Source organism: Cydia fagiglandana, chromosome 16 (genome assembly GCF_963556715.1).
Source record: "Cydia fagiglandana chromosome 16, ilCydFagi1.1, whole genome shotgun sequence".
Classification (NCBI taxonomy): domain Eukaryota; kingdom Metazoa; phylum Arthropoda; class Insecta; order Lepidoptera; family Tortricidae; genus Cydia; species Cydia fagiglandana.
The window spans coordinates 10,592,642-10,619,031 of record NC_085947.1 but is presented as its reverse complement, the minus strand read 5'-3'; the positions used below and the strand labels follow the sequence as shown (position 1 = coordinate 10,619,031).

The 26,390-nt window shown below is 36.0% G+C and overlaps 1 protein-coding gene across 11 annotated transcripts in view; it reads right to left on the bottom strand.

The window, feature by feature from the left end:
* The window catches only part of LOC134671975 (potassium/sodium hyperpolarization-activated cyclic nucleotide-gated channel 2), a 287,227-nt gene that overhangs the window by 30,581 nt on the left and 230,256 nt on the right, over nucleotides 1-26,390 (bottom strand). For all 11 annotated transcript variants that reach the window (XM_063529861.1, XM_063529865.1, XM_063529872.1 and 8 more), the window contains one exon: nucleotides 20,697-20,973. In XM_063529861.1, the coding sequence (XP_063385931.1) occupies nucleotides 20,697-20,973 (277 nt within the window). The remainder of the gene's footprint in view (nucleotides 1-20,696; nucleotides 20,974-26,390) is intronic.

Here is a 26,390-nt window from a genome sequence, read left to right as displayed (position 1 = left end):
GTTAAGATGATGAATAAAATGCCTACAATTTTTATAGAGGAAAAAACTAATTCGGGAGTTGCGAATGACTCATTCATTATCTAAGGAGCGGGTTGGAAGTGGTACGTTTCGACAATGGGGAGTCCAAGTGGCGGTACTTCTAATAAATACATTATCTTTTTACATTCATAGTAGGTACCTATAGGTTTTTTCTTTGTTAGCCTATGTGTGTGTCCCGTCCCACTACTGGGCAAAGGCCTCCCCTCTCCCTTTCCAATCCTCCTTTCACTGAGCAAGATCCCGCCAGTCCCGTTGGAATGCATCCAACTGCCGTATTCGAACTTCAAGATATTCACAAGTGACGACACGTACTAGATCCATTCTAGATACGTTATAGTTTAGATATCAACTAGTTCTCTTTTGCAGCGCAATTCGGGCAACCAATGTCACTTTTACGTTAGATAGAGTAAGAGATTAGATGTGAACTGGATCACTAAGTCATATCCTGTGGAAATCGTTCAAGAGTTTATCCAGAATCGCGCAAATGTCAAATTTGACAGGTTAGATCTTAAACATATCGTTATCGTATCTTGGCGATGTCTAAAAGATATCTAATAGATGTCTATCTCTTTCTCGGTCTGCCTCTGCCACGACTACCCTGCGGATGCCAGCTAGTGGCTATTTTGGCCCATCTATCATCATGCATCCGGCAGACATGTCTAGCCCAGTCCCACTTAGCCTGGCGGTCTTCACACCAACATCGACGACTCAGGTTTTGGAGCGAATCTACTCGTATACGAAGTTGTTAAAACTACTGTATTCTCGTAAGTGGGCAATTTTTGCTGTTTTGAATTTGGAACATTCTTTTATTTCTTATATGTGACGTTCCACGGCAAACGGCTGGCGCTTACGTCGCATAGCGCGGCAATAATATTGGAACGGCGTTATTAATAGCGTAAGCGCTAACCGCCATAACCGCGATACCTTTTGCAGTGGAACGTCACATATGAGTTCAAAACTCGAATTTATTTTGTACTTGTACAAGTACCCGTGTACTTGTACGTACGACCTCTGTACGGGTACCTATATTTCTACAGGGTTCACATCGGATAACTGATTACTATTTAATTTTAGCTCGAGAGTACACGACTAAGTGTCGGTCACCCCATTTCATTCATTCATCGACCTGGCACGACTTGCACGAGTGTACACAAATAACGTGTTAAAATATTTCTGTTGCACTCACGCGACTTTCCTTGAAAGCATTTCCAGCTTTTATCAAGTCGATGTATGTAATATAAAATTGGTCGCAAAAAGAATAAGAGCGAACTTGAGTGCTGTAAAAATGTCTCCACTTTAAAGATACATCTTTTCCGTATGTATTGGATTTAATTATCATGCAATTTATTAACTCCTGATTCCTTACATAAGTACCTAATACATATATGCTTGCACCTCGAGTTATGTTGGTTCGAGAACGTATGCAGTTCGGCGTGCAGTATATTTAATTCATTAAATACATATACATAGCAGAGGACCTAAGAATTATATTGAGATAAATGTTTCTTAGAAATACAATTAAAATATTACTATACAAAATAATTTGGCCTGCAATGTAAAGCAACACACAAGTTACGAGATACGACCTTTTTTTTTAACGCTTTTTGACAGTTTACTGAGTTTACTATAAAAAGCTCTCGTAATGTCATATCATGTATGTCTCGTAATGTTTGCAGTATTTACCTACATTGCTGCTTGTTAACTTTTCAAAAATTAATTACAGGGTTATAATTAAACGTAACTTAATAAAACTTCTTAATTAATAATTTAATTACACGGATTAATTCTGTCTGTTTTAATTTACCGTCCGTATTGTATATTCTCAATGTATTCTATTAAAAATAAAATTAAGCCTTTATAATACAGTAAAATGTTATTCAAACAATATGCTCGCGTGAATGACAGGATAGTTACCTAACTGATAGGAGTGATATGGGTAGACAGTAGCTTTATGGATCAAAGGTTAAACGGTTCTTTTACAGGAACCGGCTTACCTACCTACCGTTAAACATTATATTGCTTTATTATCCTGCAAGTTTTTAAATTAACATGCCTAATATTCCACATCCATTGTACGATCGAAAAAATCATAATCAAATTGATATAAAAATAATAAAATCATTTATTCATATATATATATATATTTTTTTGATAATTTTATAAGTTTTCATTTTGAGTTTTAGTCGTGTGTCGATAGATGGCAATAAATTTACTGTGACTACAAAATTTACTTTGACAGGACCCCTCTATACTATCTATACTCTTTGATAGCAATAGAATAATCAGTTAACACGTTCACTGCCCCTATTCAAAGTCATACGTCCAAGTGTGCTTTCACTTTGATGTTGTGAACCCATAGTGGAAGCACGGAATCTTGAAAAACGCTTCATGACCTTGGGGACACCCGGACGGGAAACGTGTTAAAATCGATTCTTGTGCGTGTCGATAATGACCAGGTTTGTGGCTCTCTATCAAAATCTTTTCCGATTCGTATATAATGACCGTGTTTACATTATTACGTGGAATTGCAAAAGCTTGCGAGAATAATAACTTTTACCTTTGTTTATGGGTAATATCTAAAAGTCTTTATTTTGTTCTGACGAAACGAAATATCCTTGAGTACCTATTGAATAATTTTACGGTTTAGACTCTCTTGTTTTAAGTCACACGCGCGACATGTTTCGGAGAGCCTAGGTCTCCTTTCTCCTCTCCGTAATTAAGTCTTTTCCGTAAAATTATCAATTATCCTTGAGTAAATTATACAAATCAAATGTGTTTTACGCCACTGGATCAGTGTGCTATCAAATTTGTTGATTTTTACATTCTTCAGTTTAGAACAGCTATATCTAAACAAACTAAAATAGACAGCAAATTAGGCCTCATTGTTTACATTTACCTAGCGTGTTTGTCGAAAATTGTTTTGGGTGTTTGTAGTGAAAGAAAAACTACAAAAGCTTTGTGCATGTGAATTTGCTTTGTGCAACGAACACAGTTCAAACGAAAACAGTTTATAAACTAAAATTTGCACACTTTTTATCAGAGATAAGTAAATAATAGACTGGTGATCTCCATACAAAGTCGTATGTCTCACCATATATTACAATAGAGTTGTCCCGTTTTTTTGACGCGTGGCAAGTGGCAACATGAAAAACCGTCCGTATTAGGTATTACGTACAAAGTTTTCCCTAACTTATACGGCATGTTTCTTCAAGTTGTCATAAACCAATGCAAGTTTTTACACTCAAAAAGGCGCCATCTAATAAAAAATGCGTGTTCGGATATTAACGGTCTTTACGATTAACTTGTCTCGGAATAAACTTATGTAGCAGACCGCTCGGGTTGATTATGTTATTTTGTATTGTAGAAATGTAAAACATTTTGTTGAAAACTTCCTTGAAACAGTTGTGGCATTCAATATTATTAGTAACACGTCCGAATGCATTCGAGAGTTTCATAAAATTTTGTTAAATGTGGCTGAAACTACGAACGAAGTGGCGCATAAACTGTAAACTCGTACGGCGGATATAGAAATGCAAGTTTCCAGGCTGTTATGCTGTATAACATGTGCATAATAAATAGTTACACTTCTTAGTAGGTTATTTTGATATTCCGCTCGTACCCAATACGTGTAGTAGGTTACCTGCAGACCAGATCATACCTAATAAATCCGTAATTATTTTAAGTACACAAGGAAATTGTAATTGTAATACTAATACGTAATATATTGTACAATATATTACAATGTATTTGTTGTGTGTATAATATATTGTAATATTTCTTTAAAATTACTAATAAAGGCATGCAGTAAGTATATAACTATATTCACAAACATTTGATTCTCAATCTAATATATTTTACGCAGTAATCATTAAAAAGGTTATCATTTGTCACAAACGGCGTGATTCGGGAAATGAATTAGAGATTCAATAGATATGAAATAGTAAAGATATGTGACGTTCCACGGCAAATGGTACCATTGCCCCGGCTGAATATTGGAGCAGCGTCAATAGTTATAATAATAGCGTAAGCGCCAGCCGCCATAAGGTACCTTTTGCCGTGGAACGTCACATATCTTTATTATTTCATATCGAGTGAATCTCTAATTCATTTCCCGATTCGCGCCGAAATAATCTAAAATTGGTCTCCATTCATCCAACGTAAACTGTGTCAGTATTCATAAGGCAGGTTTGTCATTAATTTGTTATCAAGCGAGACTTCAAAGGCAGATTGTAGTGTCAATATTTAAACGGCTCCACCCCTAGCCTCACGCCTAAGTAACTAGATTTGACTGTCGCTCGCGCTCGCGGTTTATCTAGATTCAAACACATCTTCAAATGTGCGTTGTGTGGGTTTTTTAAACTAAATAAGTACCTATGTTACATATGTACGTACGTAACTAGAAAAAAAAGGTTTCATGTGTAGTTTACTATTAGGCATTATTGCATCTATAAAAGAAGAATATTTTATTGTTTACGATATTTCACTTTACGTTATTTTTAGTTTTTTAGTGCCTGATGTTATATTAAACATACCTACTATACCTAGCCATTGTGACTGTAATATCCAATCTGTATTTTCACATCGTTCGCAAACAAGCTACAGCCCGTCTATTAGGTTTCTAAACTGAATTAGTTTTTAAGAGGATAATGTTCGAAAATTAAATCTAACTGAGCTCTTAGTTAGATTGACATATTTTTTTATTGCTGTATTTTTCCTCCAAAAATCAGTAGTTGTAAATTGCACAGTAGTAAACGGTTCCCGCTGTTGTACTTACTGACCCAGTTAAAGTACCAGCTACAATAATGTTTCAATATATACACCGTGTTTTTATTGAATTCCGTTAACTTCGGGGTATGGTTAAGTACATTTAAGATAACTAAATGACATTTTAAAAAAAAAAAAAAATTTCTGTTTGTTTTTTTTTTTTCAAAAAAATTAAGTTTTATGAGTAATTAAATGTAGCATATAGCGTTGTTATAACACGGGCATTACATTTAACTCAACCAAACAATTGAAACCTTTGACATATCAATGTCATTTCGAACATCGATCGACCGAGATTGTACTTAAGTTTAGTAGCAAATGTATGAACTCATTCTAAACACTAATCAATATGTAAACCAGCCCTAAGGCAAGTGTACACGCTTGTAGAGGCCTTATAGGAAAAAAATAAATTATTGATTATCTCCGAAATGGAGTTAATTAGAATATCGGTGTCTTTGAGAAAGTTACTTGATTTAAGCTCAGGGATGCACCCTTGAAATTAACGGAAATCAAAAAAAACACGGTGTATAATACAGGTCATAGTACGCTATCACCGGCTCTGATCGCGAGCCTAAGAAAGGGGTCCGTTCACTAACAAAGAGGAAAGATGAACGCGATATTTCTGGTAGTAGCAACGTATTTAATTAAAACTTTGTCTGCATACACGCCATTAAGCGCCAAGAGCGTGGACAAAATGTCGCTATACCTACAGTAAGACAAGTATTATGTATTGTTATAGTGACGAAATTGGTTTGGAAACTATGTGTGCAAAAAATATTTTGAATTAATTCTTTTTAGGGTTCCGTACTCAAAAACGGGTAAAAACGGGACCCTATTACTAAGACTCCGCTGTCCGTCCGTCCGTCCGTCTGTCCGTCCGTCTGTCCGTCCGTCTGTCCGTCCGTCCGTCCATCTGTCCGTCCGTCCGTCCATCTGTCCGTCCGTCCGTCCGTCTGTCCGTCCGTCTGTCTGTCACCAGGCCGTAACTCATGAACTGTGATAGCTATCAGACAGTTGGAATTTTCACAGATGATGTATTTTTGTTGCCGCTATAACAACAAATACTAAAAAGAAAATAAAATAAATATTTAAGTGGGGTCTCATATAACAAACGTGATTGCCGGATTTTGCGATTCCGACTAGCACTTGGCCGGTTTTTTTCAATTGGTATGTTATATTGTACTTCAGAAATAGGGAAAATGTATAGAGTATGTATGACATAAAGCGATGAAGCTATACCGACGTCTTAGTAGCTAGACATGGTTAAACTATTTAAAAATGCGATTAAGTACATGTAAAGATTTCTCGTATGAAAGTAAATTAATTAAAAACAATAATCTCAAATAATAGCTTAAAGCGATATAGTAACCTCAGAAATAATACAGAAAAAACGCTTCTCATTGTTTCCTTTCAGAACAATGGCCGCCGCCCGGGCAATTTGCTTCTGAAATAAAAGAGGATCTGGTACCGGGGCGTTTTGTATGAACAAGGTAAGGTAAGGTACAATACTAAATATCTACTTAAGTAGGTACTTTTTTGCATAGTCGAAATCTGGTCGGGAGTCGGGTAGTACAGTCACGGAATTTAAATTCCGACCCATTTCGTACTTTGTCACAGTGACAACCGTATGAGGTCTCTAGCGGCTTTCATATTAATTGTCACTGTGACAAAGTACGAAATAGGTCGGAATTTAAATTCCTTGACTGTACCTATTTAGAATATATTGGTTATATTACGAGAACAGATAACTTACTTGTGTCAAAAAGAATAGATAGTATAGAGGGGCCTGTCATAGTAAATTTTGAAGTCACAGTAAATTTACTGCCATCTATCGACACACAACTAAAACTCAAAACGAAAACTTATAAAATTAACATAAAAATGTATATATATGGATAAATGATTTTATTATTTTTATATCATTTTGATCCATGTCCATTCACTGATATCTATGTCTTAAAATTGTTAAATATGAAACGTTGTCGTCACGCCATCTAGCCGAGAATAGGCTAAAGGTCTGTGCGGCATCTATCCGAGAATGACTTTTTCTTGATTTCCGAGGCACGTTTTTTTCTTAGACTTTATTCATCTTATACGAAGTTACATATGTCTTTGCTTGTGTAAAAGCATCCGCTAAACACAGTCGGGTTAAAGTTCATACTTGTGTTGTAATAGAAAGATTAATAATCGCGTAAAACTTACGTTTAATTTTGGCCTGACGTATCAGACGTACCAGAAATAAACATAAGTTTTAAGCGATTAAGTTCCGTGTTAGTCATAAAAGTATAAGTGAAAATCGTGTTAGTTTCAATCAATATAAGATTAATAATATTTGGTAATAACATATATTAAAGCAAGCGTATAGCGTTAACATCTCAAATAATTGCAGAATTTAATAAAGTTAGTACTTATGTTAAATTAAGTTACGGGCTGCAGGAAAACGACTGCCATAAACACAACATTGTTGCACAAAAATTTATAGAGCTTCGACACATTGTGACCAAATAAACTTTACGGACTTTTTACAGCATTGCCGAATAGAAATAATTATTTTTATATTTGATTGATTTAAATTTTAAAGACAGACGGTATCTGGAGTTTGGAACGGAAAGAAAATTACAATTCGTTTTACGTTATAAAAAACTAATTTCTTTTGGTGAAAGCAAATGTTCTCTTAATTGAACGTATATTTCACGTTTAAGAAGGCATGAAATTGAAAAACCAGGCTACAATGTCTACAGTAAGTTTATTAAGTTGATTGCATAATCTAATACCCCTACCGTCTACCGTAATACCTGAAATCGTCTAGATAGGAAATGATTATGCACGTGTAGAGTCAGCAAAGGCTCAGCAATATACCTATAGGTTATGATATCTGCTTGCAGTAAGGTATGCTGTTCAATAAGGCAATAGACAATTTCCACCAGCTACTGTCTAAACAAATGTTAGGCCGAACCTTCGAAGTCAGTCTGACCTTTGTACTCCTACAGCACAGGCAGACGCGTATATATATTATGCAGAAACAAAACTGTAGGGCGAGCGAAACAAGAAAGTCGATACAAAAATATGTAACATAGCTCATGTAATATTGATCTCGAACTTACAAGGAACATTGCTAAATCGTGCCCGTCCGTTCGTTTCATTTCTATCGGAGAATAGTTGGCTAGCTATGTCTCCATCTTTATAGAACTTTGGGGACGTTGGTTACAATGTTTCGAGAGGATTTCAGTGTTCAATTCAGGATTGCGTTTCCGTTTTCTGAATAGCTATGTTCAAAAGTTAAAATATCTATTCATTTAATCCGTTCTAGAATTTCTTTCTCGCTGGTTCTATGGCTCGATGACGTATTCGCAATATCCAGTTTAATTAATATCAAAAATATTAGTTGCTTTGCTAATCACGCACGTATTTAGCACGTTATCTTTTCGCGGATTAGCAAAGTAACATTTTTGCTTTTAATTAATATGGATATCCGCAAAGTAACGTCTGATTCTAACGTGTTATTTTTCTTGTAAAACAAAGTGGCAAGGCAGCTGATAATTATTCTGTTTAATTTATAGCCGATGTGTATCTAATGTAGTGGTCTATAACTTCATCAAAAGGAAATCCGTTGTGATTAGGTATACTTATGGGTACATTGTGAACCGAAAAATACGTAAAAAGTCTTAACTATTCAAGAGAACTCTCTCTTAAAGTTATACTAACATCACAATTGATTTAATAGACTCTAATGGATTAGATTAGACTTTTTATCCGTAGATAAATGAAATAGGTTGGTGCGTACAAACTCGATCGTTCTTGTCTACGCTACGTGACAGCGTGATAATACGGTGTCCGTCACTTTCTATCCCATGGTGTTAAAAAGTGACAGTTATTTTATGACGTGGATAAAGATGGATAAAGCCTTCCATAATACGCCGGCAGATCAACTGCAATACGCATTGTCAATGTGTCGCATTGTAAATTCACTCCTGCGAAAAAAGATACTTAAGTTCGAGAGATTTTTATGGGTATTTCAACAAAAAAGACAACGTGGACTATCAATTAAATAATTAATGAATAATGACAATGACCCTGCTAAAACTATGAGGACGTAGGTAAATTAATACTGTCCATACCAACCAAATCAACTCAAAATCAGTAAACTGAAATGATATTCACGCGCCCAGGCTCGGGGAAGGTTCAAATTACCTAATCGATATAGTTGAAGCTGGGCCGTCGGCACCGGATATGAATACTTGAACAGCTTGCAGTTGGATTGCAATATACGAATAAACATGCATTACGACGCGAAATATTGAGATAGTTAAATGACAAAATTTTCAGAGCAATAATACTAATACCTAATATTTTAAATTTGGACAAATGGTTGGAAAAATTGGTAGCAAATAACCTTGTATTATGAGCTAGTTTCTGATACTCAAGTAATTATTTTAAATTCTCTTCATTAAAGTGAATGATTGTGATGATAAAACACTAATATATATTCCTTTGCCAACTTTTCACCCTTAACCGAACTTCTCTAAATTATCACGTTAAGTTGTACTAACTACTAATAAAATATAAGGTATAACCCAAGCCCTGAAGGTTGCGGCAACGCTCGAGTTCCATTTTTGCCAGCATTCCGTGAAAATTGACGGTCATCATACACTGCATTTTCCGCCAGAGTCATTACGGTACGCTGTAAAATCAACACGTTTACAAAATTACGATAATGGCTCCACTTTTATGATGCTCGCAATTAATGTTCAGATTGAAATATCATAATTGCAGTAATTTCAGCCATTATATATTTCAACCATAAAGGTTATATTTTACTTGTAAAATCAAACTATAAGTTTAATCAAATCTAATAGAGTTAAAAATATAAAAGCCTAGTGTTTAATGTTTACTATATTGTAACTTTATTTTTATTCTTTATGTGCTAATTTGATGGTAATTATATTCTTAAAATATTAAGAATCCTGTTAAATTATTCTTGGTCTTTAGCAAGTTTCATATACGTCGACACAATCGTTATTGTTAGGTTACATTTCTTTTGCAATAAATCATCGAATGAATGATTCACGCCGTTCGTATTCAGCGCACTGTTTACATAACATTCCTTTCTCATGTGCCCGTAGCATTACAATATTGATAAACCCTCTATTTCATTGCATTTTGTACTCCCATTGTAGACTCTGCAGTTGCTTAGAACCTGGTTTTGTTTATTCAGGAGTGAATGACTAGATTAAGATTATAAGTGTTTTCGAAGAACATATTAAAAACTGCTTACATATAGGTAGTTAACGAAAACGCGACGCACATTCTACATTTTCCTGCGGATATGTCGCATCAAGCTCCAGTGTGGTCAATCCTTTAGTTTAGATTTGATATATATGTACCTACCTATGCAGCAGGGGTCGGACAAAAAGTGCGGATGACGTAAAAATGACGTAATCTTGCACACAGGATGATGTTTGAGTTTGTATTCAAACTTCCGTGTGACATGTAGTAACAAAATAATCGTAAATAAATCCATGGAATTAATAATACAGGTGGTAGGGTGATGTAGTGAATAAAATTAATTTCACGAATATGTAAATGTCTTTTAATATTGCTTACCTTCCTTTGTATATCTTGATTACAGCAAGAGCAGTATACGTGTTTGTCACGTACCTCCAAAAACGGAAAATTGCAACAATATTCGAGTAAAGATGACATTTTAGAGCGTTTTCTTATACATTAGTAAATATAAATTTTAGCTAAATATAATCGTGAAGATACAATAGCTAAACAATAACGAAGTCAATTTATTGTTCATCTGATTGACAATGTGTCAGTCAAAAAAGTACTTACTCATTTCAAGTGGCGATATCGTTTAATAAAGGGGTTGATAAATGATAAGTGATAATTGTTTATGAAAATCAAAAATACTACTATTTGAAATCATCCTATAAGTGGTTTGACGTCATCCGCACTTTTTGTACGACCCCTGTATGCAGTTAGTACAATCTCACTGGAAACATACATTTTAAGGACCCCGCAGCAAACATAGGGAAAAAGTGGTTTCAGTTAAATCTCACGAAATTTTAGTATGATGTTAATTTGGCTCTCCTGATTATTTATTTGTATGGGCACAATCCTCTCAGAAGTATACTTTCAGAAATATTGATAAGATGCCAGATGTCTCATACGTCAACTTATATTTAAGTCTACTACTTAACTAGTGTACCAAGTGTATATTTCGTTTTCCTTATACCTAGGTAATTAAAACCACTGTTGTTGATATTTGCAATTTAGATCAAATGTTTGAAATTTGCTTATCATTACCGAGTTTTGGGATTACTGCTGAATTCGTATAATAAATTTGCGGTCGAAAAAGGGTAGTCAATTTTAATATTCGGGTACACAAACCGATTTGTTGTCAAACACAGTTAATTGATTTCAGATTTCATGTGAACCGTTTCTGTATTCCGACTCGTTACACAATGAATATGAATAATCGATAGGTCGAGTCCTCCGTCGGTGTTAGCCATTTTATTGTTCGTTTCGATTGTGTTATTTTTTTTTAAAATACTTAATGAAGTTACTTAATAAGTGTCGCACCGTCGATTTTGCGACATGCACTCTACGGTCAGATTGCTCATTGCTCAAGATCTCAAAAACGTCGGCATTTGATTAGCTTTTATATTCGATATATATTATATATTGAGAAGTGATTTAAAATGACGTTAATACGATAGGTAGGTATAATTAATTACATATGTAGGTATTATATTACTTTTTGTATCTGGTTATTGTAAAGGAAATAAACGGGGATAATGATAACCGTATTGTCATGTTTGCGTCTAAACGAATGAACCGATTTCATGATTCATGATTTCCATGACATGACGTGATATGTTTCGTACCGGGATTGTACCTCGAATAATATATTAATAATGACATTACAACTCAAGTACCTTTATGCACGTCTCGCGGAAATATTCGATGGAATCCAGCGGTATCGGGCGTGATTCTACTATTGATATTGCCTTGCGTACGTCGAAATCAATTTTCGCTGTACAGCTGTGACGGTGACATGAATGCGCAATCATCTAGCAAATGGCACCCAGACGCGGAACTCGAGTGTTATTACACGACTTAGCTCGAGCCAGATGCTACCAGGTGAGGCCTACAGGTATAGTCGAGACCAGAACGTCTTAGTATACGTATAGTATATGTATATAATTTAATTTATTATATTTTGGTCCCCACACGTGTAAAACAGAGCCTAAACTTAACCGTCGTAACTGTACCCTCGGTTCGTCAAAGAAATTGACCATCTGTTGGCAACGCATTGCAACGCAGAGTGCGTTCACTCTCATGAGGAAGAGCCTCATTGCTTAACTTAAATATATCCAAACCAGCGATCCTACTGTTTCACATAGGGGGCCACTGATTAACAGTCCGCCAAACGGTATCGGCCTCTCAGTTAGAACAAAATTTTGACAGTTTCGAACAACTGACAGGCCGATACCGTCCGGCGGACTGGTAATCAGTGGGCCCCTATTTTATCTCGACTGAACTTTGAACTGAGGAAACTGAAGGTTTGCACTTACAAGCTGGGTTTTTTTTTGACAATAATGCTTTTTGGTGAGGGTCAATCGGTCCTCGCTAGGAGTACGGGCGGCCGATTGCCTTTAAGTTTGTATTATTTATTAAATGATTTTAAATTATCTATTACGTATTTAGTATACCTTAAAAAAGAGCTGGTAGCCAAGACGTTTTTTAAACAAAATACAGCACGTTCCCTATCATTCTAACTAGTCCTTTTTTTAGGGTTCCGTACTAAAAGGGTAAAACGGGACCCTATTACTAAGACTTCGCTGTCCGTCCGTCCGTCCGTCCGTCCGTCCGTCTGTCTGTCACCAGGCTGTATCTCACGAACCGTGATAGCTAGACAGTTGAAATTTTCACAGATGATGTATTTCTGTTGCCGCTATAACAACAAATACTAAAAACAGAATAAAATAAAGATTTAAATGGGGCTCCCATACAACAAACGTGATTTTTGGCCAAAGTTAAGCAACGTCGGGAGTGGTCAGTACTTGGATGGGTGACCGTTTTTTTTTTGCTTTTTTTTTTGTTTTTTTTTTTGCATTATGGTACGGAACCCTTCGTGCGCGAGTCCGACTCGCACTTGCCCGGTTTTTTTGGGCAAACATGCCGCGGTTTGGCCGTTGTAACAGCTACTCTAATCAACTCAATAGTATGTAAGCTTTAATGCGTTCGTCGTCCACACTTCGTATTATTCTCACAAAAAGCCCCCCAGGACGGGTCAGGCTTTTGGCCAAAAAAATCATATCCAAAATGTAATGATAAATCCTTAACCAAATGTATTATAAGTAGAACAGAAACGTTCTTCAATTATTTCAGACATAATTAATTGAAGTGTGTTAAAATCGAAATGGGAACAGTTTTCATTGTCTGATTTTACAGTCGGGTTTTAAGGCTGACCTACTTATCAGGACACGTTTAACAAAGTATTACGAAAGTTTCTGAATTAGCTTTAGCTTCGTCCTTTCTGAACTAGCGATAAAATATCTTCTTAGAAGTTTGGTGTGACATTTAGGATATTTTCGCTTGAATGCTTCCAACAAATGAGGTCAAAGGTTTAATAAAAATATTGGATTTACATAATATGTTTAATGGAATAAGCATTTTTGTAATATATAGATGGATAATTGGATTCCAACCAGTACATAAAAGTGAATTGCGAATCGATTTTTTTTAAACGAAATGAATAAATTTAGGAAATAGGAATAAATAACTGTAAAGGACTCCAATGCGTATATGCGTGACTATAGTGGTTACTTTAGTAATTATGTACCGAGCTGCACGAAACTGACCGCGACACGCACAGTTGTCTCAAGTCGAAATGCGAAAGTCACCGTGAGTCTCTTTTAGACATATGACTTTTTGCCTTGAAATGGTAAATGACCGAGAAAAGCTCGAATAAAATAAAAAAAACTTATCGTTTCGGTTGCGATGAGTTAATTTTTGTATACAAAATAAGTGAAGCAAAATGCAGCATTCTTTTATTCAACATACATAAATATACCCATGTTACAAGCATTAGGATCGTAATTTCATTGTGCCGGCACAACCATTGGGATTACGATAATGTATTTTTTTGTATTTCGGATTAGCGATTTTGTACAAAAATGCGGCGGAGATTTTCTCTTCGTTTGTATGTACATTGTAAATCAGTTACATTAAGGCGATAATCTTGCGAAATAAGACGAAATACTTGTATCTACTTCCGTCGTAATGTTATTTACGACATTTATCAAAGTCAGAAACAAATGTAGGCTTAATACAGACGAAGACATCGTAAACCTACGCCTTAATAAATAAAGTGAAACTTGACTCTTCGTCGTATCGTTTATCGAGGATTTAGGTCGTATTCAAAGATTGAAACTTAGGCTTTTCAATGCTATGTTTCTAATCAGTCTGAGCGTGGTTAGACATAAAGTTGTTATTCCAAATTTTAAAACTAGGCAAGTGCACTAATGATTCAAATCAATATGATATTATATCATATACTGCACATACTCTATACGCTGCGCTTTTCAATTTCCAATGTTCTCTGTGCTCGGCAAGCAAGGATATTAATTTCATATTATACATAAACAAGGCCTGCACGGGCTGTATTTAAATTTCCGAATTCTCGTATTAATCATTAACACAGGGGATGAGTAAGCATTTATGGATCACATAAAAAACACGTTGCAAAATCAATAAAAGCTTTTGTCATCGAACGTACGTATTGGGAAGACTGCGGGACCTTGCCTCGATGTCACCCTTGACATTGGACAATTTGCCTCGGCAATCTCAACTGGTTGTATCTCCTTCTTACACGCATTTCCTGAGTCTTTATACTGTTATTGGATAATTGATAATTGTATTTGCATTGGAATAGGGGCGTGCGTCTTTGAGATTTTATTGTGCGTTGCGTACTCCGCATTGTTCTGCCAATAAACTGCAATGAGTTTGATTACTTTGTTGATGTTTGTTAAAATCACATTGTTAGTGTCGCGTTGCGGCTATATTGAGTAGTGACGGACATTAGCATGATACATTTATTATTACAACTTCAAAGCATATAAATTCGTTAATTGTTACGGTCATCTACATACGAGTAACAGAATAAAAGCCATGTACTGGTATTTTTTTTATTATAGTAAATTTTTCGTCATCTTAATGACAATAGCTTTAGTACTACATCCGTACATACTAGCACCATCAGGTTGGTAAAACAATACCGATCACATATAGCAATCTGATATAAAAAATCAAATATATATTGCTATAAATACATTACGTTACTTTGGTGTACCTACATGCAATGCATGGTTGGCTGTCTATAATAGGTATTAGAGCAGCTATCCTAGGGCTCCGCAAAGCTTCTATTCGGGCTTCGCAAGAATACTTGTAATGTTCCGTCAGCTACAAACTTCCCAACTACAAACAGCTCTTCCCTGAAATGTCAGTGATCACTTTTTTCAAACAAATCAGGTATAAACTCAATCCTTTATATTATGTGTTCCGGCTGGTATCTAATCGAGACGGAGCCAATCGGGCGGAAGCTGTCACCCCGCCGCTGGCCGATAGACAACGCGATTTGCTCTATACTATAGAGCCTATAGAGTCTATAGAACGGAAGTCATAATAAAATGTAATTAGTACAGTCATTATAGATTTTGACCCGTGAATAATTAGTTCTTGGATTTTTTTTTCGTAGGTCCCTCGGGGGGGTCACTGGGAGTGTAAATTCAAAAAGTAGGCTTAATCAGGCTCCTGCGTATATTCAAAAAATGGTTTTTTTTCCAAAAAAACGGTTTTTCTTCAATAACTCGGCCATTTTTGATTTTACAGTAAAACCGTGAGGACAAAAAGTGTAGGAAATTTGATTCTCTACAAGTTAGTCTAGTCATTATATCCAACAAACCGACCCTTCCCGTGAATAATCAGTTCTTGGATTTTTTTTTGTACGTCCCTCGGGGGAATCACTGGGAGTGTAAATTCAAAAAGTAGACTAAATCAGGGTCCTGTGTATATTCCAAAAACGGTTTTTCTTGAATAACTCGGTCATTTTTGATTTTACAGTAAAACCGTGAGGACAAAAATTTTAGAAAATTTGATTCTCTACAAGTTTGGTCCTCACAATTTTTCTTCTAGGATCGATAGTTTGGAAATAAAATTTGAAAAAAGCGACAAATTCAAAATATTTTCAACATCTCGTTTATTTTCAACTTTATGACATAAATGAAGAGGACTAAACTTGTAGAGAATAAAATTCTGAACAATTTTGGTTCCCACCTTCTTTCCCCCAAAATCGATATTTCAGAAATTAAGCCTGAAAAGCGCGACAAATTCAAAATATTATCATTATCTCCTATGTTCCACGCTTTACGGCATAAATGAAGGGAAACAAAGTTGTAGAGAATCAAATTCTGAACAATTTTTGTCCTCACGGTTTTACTGTAAAATCAAAAATGACCGAGTTATTCAAGAACAACCGTTTTCCAATATACACAGGACCCTGATTCAGTCTACTTTTTGAATTTACACTCCCAGTGATTCCCCCGAGGGACGTACGAAAAAAAAATCCAAGAACTGATTATTCATGGGAAGGGTCGATTTTTTGGATATAATGACTGGACTAACTTGTAGAGAATCAAATTTCCTACAGTTTTTGTCCTTACCGTTTTACTGTAAAATCAAAAATGGCCGAGTTATTGAAGAAAAACCGTTTCTTTGGAAAAAAAACCATTTTTCGAATATACGCAGGAGCCTGATTAAGCCTACTTTTTGAATTTACACTCCCAGTGACCCCCCCGAGGGACCTACGAAAAAAAAATCCAAGAACTAATTATTCACGGGTAGGGTCGGTTTTTTGGATATAATGACTGTACTAAATGGATTCTATGCGGTTCTTAGAATATCTATCGACGTAAATGAAAGTGGTACCACGGAAGCCCGGATATCTATTTGTTTTAATGGTACTAAATCAAGTCAATTACAGGTTTTGAGGGTCTTCAATTAATGTAAAATGTAGGAGATTAGATAATTTTGCAATACACAGATACTAAGATACCTGTTTCAATAAAACGGAAACTTAAGTGCTAACTTGTCATAAAACTATTGAATTAGTTTGAGTAAGTGTAATTATGTATGTGTGAGGAAGTATAATCTTAAACTTACCAATGCATTGTATTTATGAAATCATCTACGTCATCATTATCAAACCTTGAATTCATCATAGATCTATTGATAAAAAAAATTAAGTAAGTACATATAATTTATATGAGATGTTAATGTATAATTTTAGTAAAAACATCAAAATGTATGTGATGAATGAAAGCAATTAACCCGTTATAATTTAACGCAACGTCATTAGCGAGTCAGCGTAATTGTGTAGCATCAGAATAGTTAACAGGCTTGGCGCTTAAAGGAGTTTGGGCTGTTTAAGTTATTTAGGAATCGCGAATTAGGGGCGTAACGAGCTCTTTGTGAGTGCCCGCTCAAACGCTGGTGGCCTAGGTAAGAGCGTGCGACTTTCAATCCTGAGGTTGCGGGTTCAAAACTTCAAACCCCCGTAGCAATGAGTTTTTCGGAACTTCAGATATGTGCGAAATATCATTTGATATTTGTACCAGTCGCTTTTCGGTGAAGGAAAACTTCGTGAGGAAACTGGCCTAATCCCAATAAGGTCTAGTTTACCCTCAGGGTTCGAGTTTATACCAAAAAACTAATTATAAAAGTAACATAGAAGAAATAGTATAGCGTGTACGTAAAAACTAGACAAGTCAAATCCTGAACTATAATTACACCCCAAGCAAACTAGAACTTGGCACCTATATAGATCTCAATTATTTTTCCGGCGAAGTCAACAACGATGAATATTCTTAATACTGAACTTGGCTCTCATTTCACATTTACGTTTTTGAAGGGATTAATATTTATCATATCTACTTCAGTTAAACTCTTTTCTCTTTTATGAACAAATTCAATGAGAGGTAACGCGTTTACAGCTATATATAGGTACTTAAACGAGATGCACCGGCATCGCGCCGTAAAGGCTTGCTACACGGTCGCCGACAAGCCTTCTAACCGTCTGACCTTGGTCTGCCCTTGGACAGTTTTGGTCAAATTTTGTTGGTAACAACTGTCTACACGGTCCGGGACCGGCCAAGGCCACGCGGTCTTGGTGCTTGTCGGCGACCGTGTAGCAAGCCTTGTAGCCGTACAAAGCACGTTCCACATTGCCTGCCTTGCAAATGGATTGATTCGATAGAGCTCCCGTATTACTTCCATTCCTCTATTATTGTCTATGCCATATAGAGGAATAACAATGAATGTCCGATGCCAATTCTATTTCACACCGGTTGTTAAGTCTTTGTAATTCACTAGCAATTGCCCGCGACTTTGCACGTGTGAGTTTCGATAATCGCATTCATATACAAATCTCTCCATCGTATTTTATATTCGAGGGAATGATTTTCGGGATGAAAAGTATTATAGACATTGTACATCATATACCTACGTTATGTTCTAATCTAAGCTATAATTTTTTCCGCGTTCGAAATTTTGAGCAATTTACCGTGATTGAGTAATTTAAGGTACCCAAACATTCATTTTGTACCATTGTTACAACACAGTCCGTGAATTCTGTTGTGATAAATACTATTAATCAGTCTATGTATTTAAATAATATTTGTGTAAATGCACGTGTAGGTAGACGATAAAAAAAATCTATATAATTACATTCTTGGTTTTGTAGTAAACTTAAAACGACTAGGTACCTAGTACGTATTATCTACAATCCTAAATTACTACTTATTGACTACTATGAGTTGACTACGCCGAAATATGAACTGTTTATTTAAAGTATGTATGTAAGTATAACGGATGTCTCACTATTTTGTCAAATAGTTTTATGCTAGTTTAAACCATTAAATCTGCTACAGCTAACCATTACTGTGAAAATACGTGATTGCTCTGGTTTTGGCAATTATACTAATTTAGCTACTCCGAGTACTCCGACTGTGAATTTGACTTCCGGCAAAATTAAATGAACGTTATTAATGTGGATTGGAATAGGCACAACACGAGTGATTTAAAGCGCAAATTAGATTAAAATATTGCTTCAAACAACTACTACTACTAATACTTTAAAACTACTTAAAATACCTATCTGTGTTTCTGATATTTGTATGTTTGTCTGTAGTCATAAAAGGTCGCTTTTTAAGAGCTCTAAGTCAGTAGCAACTTACCTATTTTAAAGGGATAACTATTGCATTTTTCGGCTGATTTTAAATTATGAATATTGTTATTCTTTGAAATAGGTACTTACACCTGCCTGCATGACGCTCAATCGTCGTGTAAAATATTATTGCAGTTGACTATAATATAGTTTATAGACTTCTATTGTAAAAGCAAAACTAATCGTTGATGGACTAGTCAACGCGGTAGCGACCGCATGTTAATACTGCCGTATTGCAGTAAAAGGTCATATCTACTAAATCATTACTGGAACATATGCCCTTCAGTCTAGGACGGCAGATTTGCTCAATAAATCCAAGTAATCATTTAGTGACTATGAGTATGAGTGGCTACGCAGGCCTGTAATTATACAAGCAGCATTTATGTACTTTATAGACTCAACGGTCAACTTTATAAACGTTTTATGGCAGCTACATTTTGCTAGCTTAGCGGTTTCTGACACAAATTATGCGGTCCGTTGGGTAAATTGACATCGTTAATTAAGATCTAACATTGAGTTAAATTATAAAATTTATCATTTTATCCTGTACAAATGAAAATTTTGATAAATAAAACGGTTGCCAGCTAATTGTGTGTCTAAGCAAGCGTCATTGATAGGTATTATTTGGTTAATAGTTAATAAAATTATCCACTCATTGTATACAAAGTATACATAATAATAAATATCGGGAGCTTGATAACAAAACAAAAGGTAATCACGGTTCATATCCCGGTCGATATAAGTCTAGTAATAGTAAATTTATTTGTAAAACTGTAATAGTACCTACCTATGTAGAAAAATATATTAGAATAGTATTAAGTATTTCAAGGCGATGAGTGCGGTAAAGTAGGTAGTACAAATGAAAACTTGAATGCAAACTGGAATATGTTTAAAAAGGGTATAAATAACTGATTAACGTTATATAATCGTGACTAACAACATCCTCTCCTAACAACTTTCAAGAGAAAGGCTGTTGCATGACGAATCTATAATTGTCACTAAAATACGAGCAAGAACAAGGTAGGTAATTGCTACACTTCTACTCGTATTAGTCATAGAAGTATGACGTAATAAAATAATAATATATACTTATTATGACACTGCGTTCAGTAGTCCGTGATTGTAGTTATTAGTCCAAGATAATTTTCGGGTGTTTGCAAGAGTGCGTCTTTTTACTACAAATTAAAAATGTGCGATGAACGATTTTGCGACAGATCGCTCTTAAGATAAACTGTTGTATGATGATGATATCCTGTTATCCCTCATCACGGATATAGGGATCTCAGGAGGGATTTCTATTTTTCGCGGTCCAGCTTCGCCTAGTCCATGAATTTAATTTCCGACCCATTTCGTACCTTGTCATGGTAACAATCGATAAAAAAGTCGCTAGAGACCTCATACAATTGTCATTGTATATTTGAACAGTTGTCTGGACGACATCCGATTTATCTTGAACTCTGTAATTTCATCATTTGGAAATCTATTAAGTTAGTTCGTTTGTGCTCCTGTGTTGTAACTTCATAAGACCCTCTAGACCCTCTTTAATAGTATTCTTAAATATAAATAATAGTACGGATGAATCTTCAAAGACATCACTCACCTGAAGCTACTGCAAGGATGTATGACCCAGTGGCCAGCCGCCTTCTGCCTGATGCGCTCCTTCATCAGGGCCTTCTTGGAGCCGAAGAGTTTCATGGCGAGCTTGTTGTCGGTGGGCTGGAAGAGTGCCTGGAGCTGGTTCCGCAGGAAGCCCTGCTTGGCGTCGGACACCGGTGGGGCGGGCTCCACTGGCGTGCCGTACAGGGACACATCGTCCAAACCACCGAAGTGGACTTTGCCGGTGCCGCTGCCCTGCTTTAGGGCCATATCGGCGTCGCCTGGAAGGAAAATGGAGCGTTAGCGTTTGTTTACTGAGTATCCACTCTGGTGGATAACCACTAGATATGACGCACCTATGATGATGACGTCAGGTTTATATAAGATGGCTGTCAGTTACATTAGCTTGTAGCTTTAGAGATGTTGTATTCGACAAAGTGTAACATTCAATCGCATGAGAAAATCTTAATTTTGCCATCATCAGAAATGTAGTGTAGAATATTGATCGTACTCAGAGATGGTACACCGTACACCGTGGTACACCGTGGTATGGTACGTGGTGGTATGGTATACCGTGTACATTCTTCAAATAGATCAGTAAGGACAACTGCTAGATCCCATGTCGTTATGCGAAAATGACCTTAGTAGGCCATCCTCTTCTTTTTCATTCATCATAATGGCATTGCATTGGGATGGTGTTTAGCAAAAATGTGTCAACCCACATTCATTTTGCAATAAGATGTCAACTCAAAAAAATTTACGCTTAAAGTTGAAATTTTATTGGAAAATGAATGTGGGTTGACACATTTTTGCGAAACACCATTTTTAATTATTAAATTACGGATGACATCCTAAAATAATGTCCTGCAGTGCGGGTTCTAACAGCTTCATTTACGGAACTATTAAACACTCCACCTATATAAAATAAACATAACGATACGACCTTGAGAAAAATGGCCAGTAGACTATTTCTAGACACATTGTTTAGGGATTCATTCATGTATGACCACGAGACTACGCTAATAGTAGTTTGTGGTCAGGCTATTTCTTTAGATAAAACCGGCTTATGGCATATCGGGTCATCCTTAGTACAAAGTTCAATAAACATATTTTTGTAGTGACGGGTCTCGAAAATATTCACTCCATAAAAAATGGTTGCCTGAATGCATCCCTTTGAATGAAATAATAAAATGTTAGTCTGTGGTTTTTCTAGGAAAAGGTGTTTGACCTGAAAAGAGGTCTTCCTTCTCAGCTCGTCGTCGTAAATTTAAGAGTTGGACTCTTGTCGGTGTAGCTCTCTCCATTTGACTCTATCCAGGGCCGCCTCCTTGATTTCCTTATACGACATTACAGCTACCTTTTCTTTTATTTGTGTTATGTAGCTTATCCTCGGCCTTCCCCTTCCTCTCTTGCCTGCAATCTTTCCTTCTATTATGTTATTTATAAAAGCGTCATGTCGTATAAGATGACCAATCATTTTCCCTCTCCTACTCTCTATTGTCCTCAACAATTGCCTTTTCTCTCCTACTCTTTTTAACACTTCTTCATTTGTGATTCTTTCTGTCCATTTGATCTTTTCCATTCTCCGCCAACACCACATTTCAAACGCTTCTAGTAGTTCTCTGTCTTTTTGTGTCATGGTCCATGCTTCGCATCCATACAGCGCTATGCTCCATATAAAACTTTTAATGAATTTTCTCTTGGTTTTCCTCGATATGTTTGCAGTCATTAAATATTTTTTATTGTAAAAAGTGTGTTTTGCTAAGCCTATTCTAGATTTTATGTCTGGCGTACATCTTGAGTCTGCTGTTATGATGCTGCCTAAATATTTAAAACTAGTGATATTTTGAAGTGGAGTTTGGTCTATTACTATGCTTTGGTATGGTTGTAAGCCTGATTTAGATGTTGTTAGTACTTTCGTTTTGCTGATATTAATTTTGAGAGAGAATTCTTTAAATATGCTGTTCATTGTATTGAGTAGCAGTTGCAAATCGCTGTGTGTTTCTGCGACTGCGGCAATGTCGTCCGCGAACCGTATGAACTTTATTACTTGGCCATTGAATTTCACTCCTACGTCGGTCGATTCCCAAATTTTCTTTATGGCAACCTCTATGAAAGCGTTGAATATGAGTGGGGATAGTGGACATCCTTGTCTAACCCCTTGTCGTATTTTCGCCCGAACCTTTTCCGATGCTAGCTCTATTACGGTTTCTTGCTCTTTATAGATTTCGTGTATTATCCGTCTATCTCGGTAGTCTAGCCCTATGTCCTTCAATGTTTTCGTCATCTTGTTCCAATCAATCTTATCGAACGCTTTCTCTAGATCCACAAAAGCGATATGTGTACTTAGTCCTAGATCCATTCGTCGGTCTATTATTTGTCTTAGAGCTAGTATGGCCTCTCTTGTGCCCTTCTTTTTCCTGAATCCGTATTGATCTGTACTTAAGGTGCTATCTATTTTTCCTTCTATTCTATTTTGGATAATTTTGAGTAATATTTTAGATACATGTGAGATCAAACTTAGGGTCCTATGCTCTTCGCATTTTAAGGTATTGGCTTTTTTCGGCAAGGTCACAGTTTTGGTGAGTTTGAAGTCTTCCGGTATTTGCCCTGTGTTATATACTACTTTTGTCATTTCGAATAATAAGTGAAGTAAGTTCTCGTTAGAGTATTTGATCAATTCTATAGGTATATCATCATATCCGGCTGCTTTTCCATTCTTTATGTTTTTGATAGCCAGATCAAATTCGTCCTTCATTATATCTGGCCCTAGATTATCTTGTTCCACTGCTTTTTCTTCTTCTATATCATCCTCTGTCAACCCGGGGCCACTGTATAATTTTTCTATGTACCTTTTCCATCTGCTTAATATATCCGTGCCATCTGTTAATATCTTATTATTTTCGTCTAATATCGCTGAGGTTTTTGTTTTCTTATTTCGACCTCTTTCTAAATCCTTAATCACTCTGTATGCTAAATCAGGTTTCCCTTTACTTCTGTAGTAGTCTATTGTATCACAGTCTTTTTCCATATCTATTTCCTTCTGTTTTCTACATCGTAATGTTATTTGGTTTGTCAGTCTACGGTACTCTTTAATACTCTTTTCATCTTCCTTATTACGGTATTTTCGTCTTTCAAGCATTAAATCTACGATATCTTTACTTAGCCATTTCTTTCGAGGCTTAATAATTTCTTTTTTTATAGTCTCTTCTGCGCTTGTCTTTATTACGTCTCTAATATTGCACCATGTCTCATTAACATTATTAATATCTACACATTCATATTGATAATAATCTATCTTTTCATTTAATTTATTACTATATTGCAGTCTATCACAGTCGTTTCTTAACTTTTTGAGATCAATTTCTTTGGTTTTATGCCTTCTATTCTGTTTCTGGATTTTGATGTTCCAAGTACTTACAAGTAGGTTGTGGTCTGTATTTAGGTCTGCTCCTGGGTATGTTTTACAATTAGTTACCAAACCATTATATCTCACCCTCACAATTATAAAGTCTAATTGATATCTGGCTATATTTCCAGGCATTTTCCAGGTATATCTTCTTCTTTTGGGTTGCTGAAATTGAGTGTTCGTAATACTCAAGTTGTGTTGCTTACAAAATTGTACTAATTTGGTACCTCTCTCATTTCTATTACCCAGGCCATATTTACCGACCATACTTTCATCTTGGCCTTCTCCAACTACCGCATTGAAATCTCCCATCAATATGAGGTTATCAGTTTCCTTTATTATGTCCATAAGAGAGTCTAGTTGTTCATACATCTGGTCTATATCTTCTTCTGGGTAACTTCCTGTTGGCATGTAGACCTGTATTATAAACATGTCTACTGGTTTTGATTTAATTTTTATTGCGGTAATCCTATCACTATGATGTACTGTATTTTCTACATATTTCCCCCATTTCTTGTTTAAAATTATTGCAGTGCCATTTCTACCCTGTTTTTCTCCTGTATATATTACTCTGTAGTCTTCGGTCCAGTAGTCTCCACTGCCCTCCCATCTCACTTCACTGAGACCCAAAATATCCAGATCCAACCTTTTCATTTCCGATTTCAATTCTTCCAACTTACCTGGCACCAACATGGTGCGAACGTTCCAAGTTCCAATTTTACACGGGTTTCGCAGGATGACGACCTGGGTAGCCGCGTCCCTACCCCTGCCGGACTCGGACCGCCACGGCATGTTACCTCGTGGAAGCCCGTTGTCAAGGACGTTTCTCTCATTTATTCTCAGCTTCTCAGCTAATTAGTGCTAATGTCCTTAGCACACGCATTTAACATTAACTAACAACTCGCAGCTTACCTTTTCAGATAAACTATATCTTTCTAAAATACTTTCTGAGTTCAGTTTGAATAGTTACTAGTTTATCCTCCTAACTTATTTCATCACAAGTTAGAACTTTTTCAGATTCAAGTTCAATCTCATCATAATAAAATTGATTCGTTTCGGAAATAGAATGAGCATGCTGTAACAATAGTCGAGGTCACTAACTTATCAAGCAGCAATATGTAGTTCAGTCGTCCCAAAATGTATGGATGTGTGGACACTGAATACAATAGCGCGCTGTGGAGCCGGTGTTATTGTTCTTTCCACTGCATACGCTTCCACTGTACTGTTTAATGTAAAACGTTTCCTGTTTATAGTGTGAAATAACGCCCGCACTTCATGCTTACACAATACTTTACTACTTGAGGTTATTTTGATTACAAAACAATTAAGATTAAGGTGACCTGGGCATATTGGTTAGGTCAAATAGACACCTAACCAATATGCCCAGGTCACCTTAATCCGACTAGGTAAGTGTCTTTCTTTGTCTTGAAGTTGAGTAAGTAATTTTATATGAGATTTGTAATAAAGTAGATGTTCGAGAGCTCGTCACTGTCCCATGGCATCTTTAACCATAATAGTCGTTGGCCACAGACGGGAAGGGATTTAGGATGTTTACCTTAGTTGTTGTTTACAGTTAGACCAAGAAAAGTCTGCAGCGATTTTGATAGCCCACGCAGTGCGAGTGTTATTAATACGTCCCAATTTCATAGAAGTGTGACGTTTAAAATGACACTTGCACTGCGTGGGCTATCGCTGCAGACTTTTTTCGGTCTGACCCTAAGACATAGTTTTCGAAATAAGTAGTTAAAAATTTGCTTTGCAATTGCTTTGCACCTAGGTAGAGGGTCTGGTCACAACTTATTACTATATTACGATACTATTAACGAAACTGTTATGAATAACTGTATTTTTTTAAATAATTATTAGCATTATCATAAATTATTACATAAATACATAAGCTGGTAATTGAAAGTATATACCTATTAGGTTCATTTCTAGAAAAACTCGGCCTAAAGTATAAAAAAACGGAATGCTCTTCAATTTAATGTGCTTCAAGCTACACCAAGTTTTGATGCCATAGCATGAAATATGGGGACAATATAACACAAGCAGTAGAGCAGGGTATGCTGAGTATGTTCATTACAGCTGATAAAACAAACGATTAAACAATGAGCCAATGGCACTTCATTGATTCAGATGGCGTCAACGATGTAACAGGAGACCGCCAATCAACTGACTCAGTGTGCTACTGTTCTAATGATAAAATGGTCGCACGGTAATACGACCAATCTTGCGTTTACAAACTAATCTGTATATGTATCATTATAAAGTCTATAAACAAGTATTCAT